Source organism: Stegodyphus dumicola, chromosome 5 (genome assembly GCF_044657685.1).
Source record: "Stegodyphus dumicola isolate Sdum_Otavi_A_Nest chromosome 5, ASM4465768v1".
In the NCBI taxonomy this organism is placed as follows: domain Eukaryota; kingdom Metazoa; phylum Arthropoda; class Arachnida; order Araneae; family Eresidae; genus Stegodyphus; species Stegodyphus dumicola.
In genome coordinates, this window is record NC_140772.1 from 147,313,444 (window position 1) to 147,322,705 (window position 9,262).

Genomic DNA, 9,262 nt, shown 5'->3' on the forward strand with positions numbered 1-9,262 from the left:
TACATCAGTCCATATTCGTCGCTACAAGAAATATGGTAAAAAGTTCTACCCAACACGCGAAGGTGTTACTATCAGGCCATCGCTAATACCGATCGTTATACAGCCCCCCGAAATACCACGATCAAAGACCGATCTCGAGTTCTTGCCAGAGAACGGAATCACAATTGAAAGTTCCGATTTTCAAAAGTTTACCTTCACACAGATCAAGAAAACACATGACGGACAATGTTTTTCCAAATCCATCATCATCACGGCAAGCCAATGGAAACAGATGATAAAACAGTATTGTGCTATCTCTACGGCCGTCGCAGATGAAGTTTATTCGTCCATAGACTTTTTTGAGGTGTACAAAAATATACAGGACCTACCTACAGATGAAGATCTGCCCAGTTCTCTGGATGTAAGTCTTGGACAGCACTACCTTTTAGATATCCTTGAAAAGTCTTTTCGGAAACTCTTGATCACGATGCCCGATAGATTTTTGAAAGAACCCGAAACGTGCGCCGAAGAAGTTATTGGAAATCGTATAGAAACATTCAACAATATAGCTTTGTTTCAGAACGTGCAAGAACTGGTACACATTTTTTATGATAACTTGTGGGAACGTACACAATTTCTGGCCTTGAAAAGTCTTTCTTGATGAAACATGTCTAGGTGTAACCGTCCAATCATATCCACTGTAGCACTAAGTTTAAATATTTCTGCGCGTTTATTGAATCCCTCATTAGGTTGCTTATCAGTGGTATCAAACACATTCATACGACCCGCAGTATCTTTAAAATATAATTCTGATGATAATTGAGAAGTTTTCGTATCAAAACCATGATTAAGTAGTTTTTCTATCATGGCTCTGTAAGGGTAAGTGTTATTGCTAGAGGAAATAAGTCTTTCATTTAAGCTGATATCCACTTGAGAAAAGAGGGAATGCAAAAACAAGTTCACGGGTCCTACCTTATCATCTTTTCCGAGAGAGGCGCCATTGCTTTTTAAAATTTTAATTTTGACATATAACTGAGTTTGAGATAAATCCAAATAGTCGTCACCACTACCCGCGACATTGAATTCGACAGGACTTCCATCTGTCACATTCGCAAGGGGATGAAATTCTATCCATTGTCCTCTTTCTATAACTGTTTGGGTTGGAGGTAATGTAAATAAATTAAGTTCAGATTTAGCGCATTCTGGTGAATCTTTTAAAAGGAATGCCATTATGAGTTGAAAATATCACGTCGTTGCACTTTCCTGGCTTTAGATGAAATGAAGCGTTTGGGAGACTTGCGCTTCCTTTTAAACTTTCCGTGACCAATCATCTCATCTGCTTTCTGAACTGCTTTCTTTGCTAATTTTTTCCCAGTTTCTTTAGATCTGGTTTTGAGGAATGTTTTAAATTTTTCCCCCGATAACACGTCGCTTGCAATTTGCGTTCCTGTACGTAGAGCTTCTTTTCCAACAGTTTTTGCTCCCTTAATTAAAAATGGCATGGCGCTACGGAAAAGTTTCGCAAAAAATCTACCTATTCCGTATCCTTTCTGTAAAACCATTCCCTGATAATACGGCAGACCTTTTCCAGTTTGTCCCACACAATAATCCTCAAAGTCCTTGGTGCAACAAGCATATGGAACGAGCCTTTTGATACAGCTTCTAGAACGTTTACGCTATAAATGAATATTTTTTCCCTTTGTTGAAGCTTTTTATAGAATCTGTCTCAAACGAAAATGGAGCACTATGAAAACTTTACCTCTTTCAAATGGAACCAGACTCCCCGAATGAGACCTTATTTCGATTTCAATCGTTTGAAAATGTTGACGAATCACTGGTAAATATAAAGGTCGAGAATAATGTTTGTCAATTATCTCTCCGTCCTTCCCTTCCACTGTTACAATTTTCAAAAGGGGAGCTTGTACATCTCCTACGATTTGTGGTTCAACTAAATCACAGTATACGTACATAACGGGGAAAAAACCGTTCGGATTCGCTACGAAAGGACTTTGGACATTTCCTTTGTAAACACCCGGTTCAAATCCTAAGAGCTCAGCTAATCCTTCATGAAGAACCACTTTTGATTGTTCATCCGTCTTTATCGTCACTCTTTTCGTAATGTCATGATAAGAAAATTCATTTTTATTTTTATGTGAAGCTAAAGTCATGGCTTTTAATATGTCAGGTATCGTTTCATAATAACCAGGCGGAATACGCCTTCCTTCTAGTTCTCCATTGTGGACAGCAAAACCAAATAAATTGTTATCTTTTCCGACGTTATACCAAGAATGTGGATAAATAATATTTAGGAGCGCAAGTTCCCAATCCCCATTGAGCTCAATAGGAGATGGAAGTTGGGTAATAAATCGAGAAATTTTATTGTCTGGAAAAAATTTTCTAGAGCTATCGCTTATGAGTGTTAAGTAGAAGGACATTTTCGTTCAAATGAAAAGTAAATACAATGCACACGTTTTTATATCATTTTTAAATTTGATACACAAGTATTAAATTTTTCAGGGTAACTCTGAAATTTAACAAAGTATTCTGATTTTCCACGATGCTTTCTAGTCTTCAGTATCTTTTCGACAGGATAGTACCCACAGTCCGCTATTTTTTGTAACTCTTGCTTATAGAAGGTTCCTTGTATATCTTCTCCCGCTAAATCTTTCAGTTTGTAGACAATGGGAGTTCTAGGCACAATCTGATGAATGGTAAATATTTCTCTTGTCCAATTTTGTTCATACCCCTTCTCGAAATGCAATTTATCGCGACGAATGCGCACCGTATCTCCAATTTTGAAATCTGGGGGGATTTCTTTCTTTACAGTCGATTCGCCATATAATGTTTGCCATACTTTGTGTTGATTTTCTTCTGTGACAGAAATGGGTTCCATTTTTATACTGCGATGCCACGTATGATTATAACTGTACATGAATTTATCTAAGATGTCAATATATTTTTTTGTATTCATTTCCGTAAAATATTTCCACATTTTGGTCTTAAGTGTCCGATTAAAACGTTCCACAATGGAGGCTTTTGTTTCATTGTTGGTCGTGAAGAAATGAACTTTTTTTTTTCAGATATTTTTGTAAAAGTGAGTTCTTAAATTCCGTTCCATCATCCGTTTGTAAATTTTGTGGGGTTCGTTCCGAAAAGATTTTTTGAAAAGCAGCAACAATACTTTCTGCTTTTTTATCCCTGAGAGGAATCGCCCATGCGTATTTGGACAAAATATCTATGCACGTTAAGATATATTTAACACCCTTGTTTGCCTTTGCAAGAGACTGCATACCCACCAAATCTGCTTGAAATTGCTCATTCAATCCTCCGACAATCACACGGTTTCTTGTGAATTTATGTCTCAAAGGTTTGTGTAAAGTATATGAATCTTTTGTTTGTAACCATTTCTTAATCTTTTGCGTTTTCACTTTACCTTTCAAGGCGCGATGTAACGTGTTGATGCCGCCAAAACTACCGGGAACTTGTGGATATTTATAAAATGAGTTTAGTTCATCCGCCATGATGTATGATTAAACCTATTTGATAAGTTAAGTGATTCATTTAACCGTATTAAAATATCTTTGGGAAATTTTATTCCGAATACAGTTTCGGACAGAATGTACATAACGAAAATTAAGAAAAAATACAGGAGCACAAAAACAACCTCCTCTTTTGAGAACGCCATCCTAAATGATGGGCGAATATAAAATGGGTGTCTTATATACCTCTAGGGATAGGTACGAAAAGAAAAAATTAAGCTACGGTAAAAAAAATAACTTACTTTGCATCAGAATGGTTCGTCATAACTAAAATAAAATTCTCTTACCTTTATGTACTCATCCATTGGTAGCAATCACCTAAAAACCTTACAGAAAACATACACTGTGGAAAAAAATGTGTGAAATAAAAACAAAGAATGTAACATGACAAAAAATTTTTTTTTATTCGAGGGCACTTTTAAAATATTTACACAGATATTTCCTTACATTAAATCTTCAAAGTACTCACTCACATTTTCAGGACAAAAATATTTCCTACTTTTCTGTAGGACATCTTTCATACAAACGTTTTTCAGAAAGTTCTGCGTCAAGTAATCGTGAGGTCTCAAAATTTTATTAATTTTATTAATTTCAAATTTATCAAAATTTTATTAAGTTTTTGCATTCCCTCTTTTCTCAAGTGGATATCAGTTTAAATGAAAGACTTATTTCCTCTAGCAATAACACTTACCCTTACAGAGCCATGATAGAAAAACTACTTAATCATGGTTTTGATACGAAAACTTCTCAATTATGATCAGAATTATATTTTAAAGATACTGCGGGTCGTATGAATGTGTTTGATACCACTGATAAGCAACCTAATGAGGGATTCAATAAACGCGCAGAAATATTTAAACTTAGTGCTACAGTGGATATGATTGGACGGTTACACCTAGACATGTTTCATCAAGAAAGACTTTTGTTGAACATGGTCGACATGAAAATTAAACTTATCCGCAGCAAACCGGAATTTTGCTTATTGGGAGAAGGAAATTTTAAAGTGTCGTTGGAACATGCCTCACTATTTGTAAGCAAAGTTCGAGTCAGTTCAGGTGTAATTTTAGGGCATGCAAAAAGTTTAGAAAAAGCGACAGCAAAATATCCTATCAACCGAGTGCTTTGCAAAGTGTATTCTATTCCATCAGGAAATATGAGTTTTGTCCAAGATAGTATTTTTACTGGTCAGATGCCTAAACGCTTAATTATTGCTTGCGTTGATAACGATGCTTTCAATGGAAACTATAAAAAGTCTCCTTTTGAATTTAAGCATAACCATATCAATTTTATTGGCATTTACGTAGATGGGCAACCTGTGCCTCATAATCCTCTTCAACCTGATTTTATGAATAAAACCTTCATTCGTGCCTATCAGAATTTATTTACCAATGCTGAAAACCGGGGATTGTATCTTTCGAGATCAGAATATCCAGAAGGATATTGTTTATTTCTTTTCGATCTATCACCTGATTTGTGTGATGGGTCTCATTTGAATTTAGTGCGTCATAGTAATTTGAGACTGGAGGTAAAATTTGGTTTTCCTCTGCCAATAACAACATCGTTAATAGTCTATGCAGAATTTGAAAATTTAATAGAAATCAATAAATCTAGAAATATCATCTACGATTTTGGTAACTAATGAATTCTCTGCAGATCCATCGAATACTCTCTCGAGATCCTCGTTCTCAGAGACATTTTAAAGGAGTTTTTCCCTCGGACATAATTCCAAAGCTTCAAAGTTTCCCAGCTGCAATAGTGATCAACACGGATAAACATGACGAGACAGGAACGCATTGGCTACTGTCTGTCTATGGTAAGAACAGCTCTCGCCAGTTTGTCTGCAGCTGTCTGTTGCCGTAGAAACGAGCCCTAACCCATTTTTCATAGGGGTGTCTTGAAGACTCACTTCTGAGTTTGCCACCTTGGCGCATTTAAAGATGATTTGGCGATATTCACATTTTGTTTTAGTTTCAAGTAAAATTATCATTGACCCTTTGCGTCGACCCCGACATCCAATTTCCGAAAATGAAAATTCGATGGCGTAGATAAAGCTTTTGCAGTCAAGAAACGGTCTTTGATTTTGCCGTGTGAGGTAAGTCGCTGAATTTGCCATCCCTCTAGATGTACAATGAGTAAAAATAAATTTGTAGGGAAATAAATTTAAAAATCCGTGTTTATTTTTGAAGAAAAATTTTAATTTTGACATTTAAAAAAATCATGCTATTATTTTGCTTCTTTTTTGTTTATTTGTTTGCTTGTAAAATCATAGATGACATCTTAGAAATCTACTTGATTGCACCATTCTCTGTAATATAGTATAGACGCACTTCATAAATATAAAATAAATTTAATTTTTATAGTTCTCCCCTCTAGCTGATCTACCGTGAACATTCAAAGCAATTTCTTCAGTCTTTAAATGACGTTCTGCTATGTTTTTATTTCAAAATTTTCTGTTAATTTATTGCTTGTGCTTTAATAATGACTAAAAATTTCATCATTAAATGTATATGGAATCATCTTGAAAGTAAAAGCGTTTTTTTACGTACCCATGCTCTCAATAAATACTTTTTGCGAACATTTCTTCTTTTCCCATACCTTTAAACTAAACCAAAAGCTGGTTAATTTAATGGCGGAAGGAAGCGAAGGTGAATTAAAATCAAAACTGCTTTTTCCTTAATTACCAGTGGTTTGGGTTGGTTTATATGATTACGGAAAGCCCCCAGGGCTAAATGCCTAAGAGAAGGGATGCCTTCATGGAGGGCTTGCTAAGGGAAACTGGCTGTGCGCCCAAAACCGTATCATGTTGACAACATTTCTTAAAAGCTAAATTGCTGTCAATCCATGTTTCATCGATGTAAACGATGTGGCGTTCACTTGCTCTGAGTTTTCTCATTTCGCGTAAATAATTGTTCCTCCAAAATACAATGTGAGGTCTTTCGATAAGAATTTTTTTTTCCTACGCATTCCAACGAAAATTCATTGAACACAAAACTTTGCACAAAGAGTCTTTTTGCCACGGGAAGTCTATTTTTTGCCTCAAGACAGGCAGTAATTTCTGCACAGATGGCACTTTCGTTTCTTTGATGTAAAAGTCTTGTATTGTCTGCCGTAGAACGCATTTGTCAAAATCGTCAATTTCACACTTATGATTAGCAGGGCTTTTACATTTCTTTCCAAGTGTATTCAGAAGTTTATTTTCACCCATTGTTGATACTTCGCTCTTCAAAACTTAAGAAAGAGGAACTACTAAAGAGTTCGACGAAGCTTCAGAAGCGTAAAATTCTGCAACATTATACACGATTTGACGTGACTGAGACTTTAAAGGTTGACCTTTCTTAAACTGGAAGGGCATTTTAAAAAATTGGCGATTAACAAAGCACTACGAAAATCAAGCTAAATAGAAGCGAATTTGAGCAAATGCTAGCACAAAAGATATAACAACGAGAATAAAAATAGCTAATAGTAATAATATAAGGCTTAAGAAAAGATGCGTGCAGCTGGAATGAAGCCGTGAAGACGAATGATAAACTTCCCTTAAGCCAACAGTCGCCAAAAACAAAATAACAATAAAGCAACCCTTGGTTCGTCCCTATTTGAAATATACTAGCCCTGTTGCTATAGTGACCGCCACTCGCCAGACACCGTGGCGGGAGCTATTCTTACCGTAGACAGACAGTAGCTATCTACATGGAAAACAAAGAGACTGTCGAATTTTTCGATTCCTTTGGTTTACCACCCGAAACCTATGGAGAAGATATATCCAGATACATCGAGACTTTTCATCATGTTTTATGGAACCCAATACCCCTTCAAAGTCCAACGTCCAATGTGTGTGGACAATTTTGTATTTATTTTATTGTAAAGCGATGTCAAGGATTTTGTATGAAGATTATTGTAACTCCACTAACTGGAAAGAAAAATGATTTTAGAATGTATCAATTTGAGAAAAAATTATATGCTGTAAATATAATTTTTAAAAAATAAAAAAAAAAATGTAATTTTAATTTTCTGTGTTTGTCTTTTGCTTATGTATTTATACTTACATCCAACAACAAAAAAATAATAATAAACTTTTTTTAAGCTAAGAAAAATGATTTTTTTCCCTTCACTTTTCAAAAAATAAAGATTTTTTTTCTTTACCTGCTGTAAAAAAGAAAAATAAATACACATGAAGTGAAAGAAATTCACTATTTATTGAAAAAAGCTATATTAAAAAAAATTTACAATTAAAGATGAATCCACTTTGTGGAACCTTTTCCATACATAAGTCTTGGTTTTTTCCTTACAGGTAAAGCATACATTTGCCGTTTCTCGTGTAAATTGGGATTTTTTACAAAAGTTTCAGGAAAGTTGGTTTCTTTAAGCATTGATTGAAACTGCTCAAATCCTGGTGGCTTCATTTTCTTATTACGTATCAGATGTGAAATGAGGACTTCAATGTTTGTATGGGGCAGAACATTGCCGTGCAAAACCAGTTCTTTAGCAGGCGTCCATGAAAAAACATCTGAACGACTTTTTAAAAATAATAAAATGTTTTCGGCCACTTTCTTATGCTTGACAGGAGCCGATTCCATAATAGCTTCAGAAATATCAGGAGGTTGTTTCTCGATAATTTTTGACTCTTCGGTAACGGGTTGTACTTGATTCATCTCCGGGAACTTTACAAATTTTTGAAGAATTTGTAGGTATTGTGTTGCCTTTTCAGAGTCTGGAATTTTCTTGGACAGGATAGCCTTCATTTCCCGATCCAATTACGATACATGATCCTCTGAAAAATTTTGTGCTCGATCCAATGGCATTAGGATAAATTTCTTAGCGTGATCCATGGAAAAGGGATCCTAGTAGAGACACGGCTGCAGGTAAGAGGAGTGACAAGAAACCGTCACCTTTTTGAACGAGGAGTTTTCTCTTCTTAAACAGAGGAACTCTTTTATCTCCCAGTCGACGTAACGTCCTTTTGTAAGGAGCTAATCTGCTCTTCTGACGTTTTGAGATGGGTACATTTCCTTTTAAAACATTGAGGGCACATTCGCATACAGCTTTGATGACACTATTAGGACACTTTTGCAGCAATTGTCTTTTGACTTTAGACTTTTGCAAAAGTTTGAGCTGCTCTAATGGGAGGTGTGTATGCGACGACATATCGAACAAATAATGATACTTGGATTTAAAACGTGGAGCTATTTATGCTGGATACAAATTGGCAAAAGCTGCGGCTCTGTGTAGAGCGCAGTAATGAAACTGCGGCGCGTGAAAGGGACAATTCACGGTAGGTATCTGCAATTTGTCGATTTTAGGACAATCCAGATCGTTTAAGTTCAAAATATTTAATCCGGAAAGCTTTTTCAAAAATTTGGCTTTCTCTAATCCTTTGACGTAGATTTCATCATACGAGGCAAACAGGGACATGAGAACGCTCCTAAGTGCTGTATAGGGCAATTTTCCACTTTCCCAGGGCATGTTATGGACATTGCGGATAACCCACGCGTAGGTCTTCTGTTTACGGGGCGATACGATTTCCCAAGATTGCGGAGGCTGAAAGGACCACCGACCGTGATAACCATGCTGCACATCGTAAAAGGCTAATTCCTTCACTACGAAGGAATGGGGTGACAATTGAAAGCCCTGAAAATCGATGACGACTGCAGACATGTTTCCTTCTTGCAGACAAGATAAGAACTGATTAACGCGTTCGTATACATAGTGTTTATCTCCCGGAAAAATACCCGTGCGCATGCGCAAGC

At 36.1% G+C, this 9,262-nt stretch overlaps 1 protein-coding gene across 1 annotated transcript; it reads left to right on the forward strand.

Annotated features, from left to right (window-relative positions):
* The first annotated feature begins 4,308 nt into the window (after positions 1-4,308).
* LOC118203656 (uncharacterized protein F54H12.2-like) lies at positions 4,309-5,157 on the forward strand. Its single transcript, XM_035375933.2, has one exon. It carries the CDS (start codon positions 4,309-4,311, stop codon positions 5,155-5,157), a length of 849 nt encoding a protein of 282 aa, XP_035231824.1.
* Positions 5,158-9,262: the final 4,105 nt, after the last annotated feature.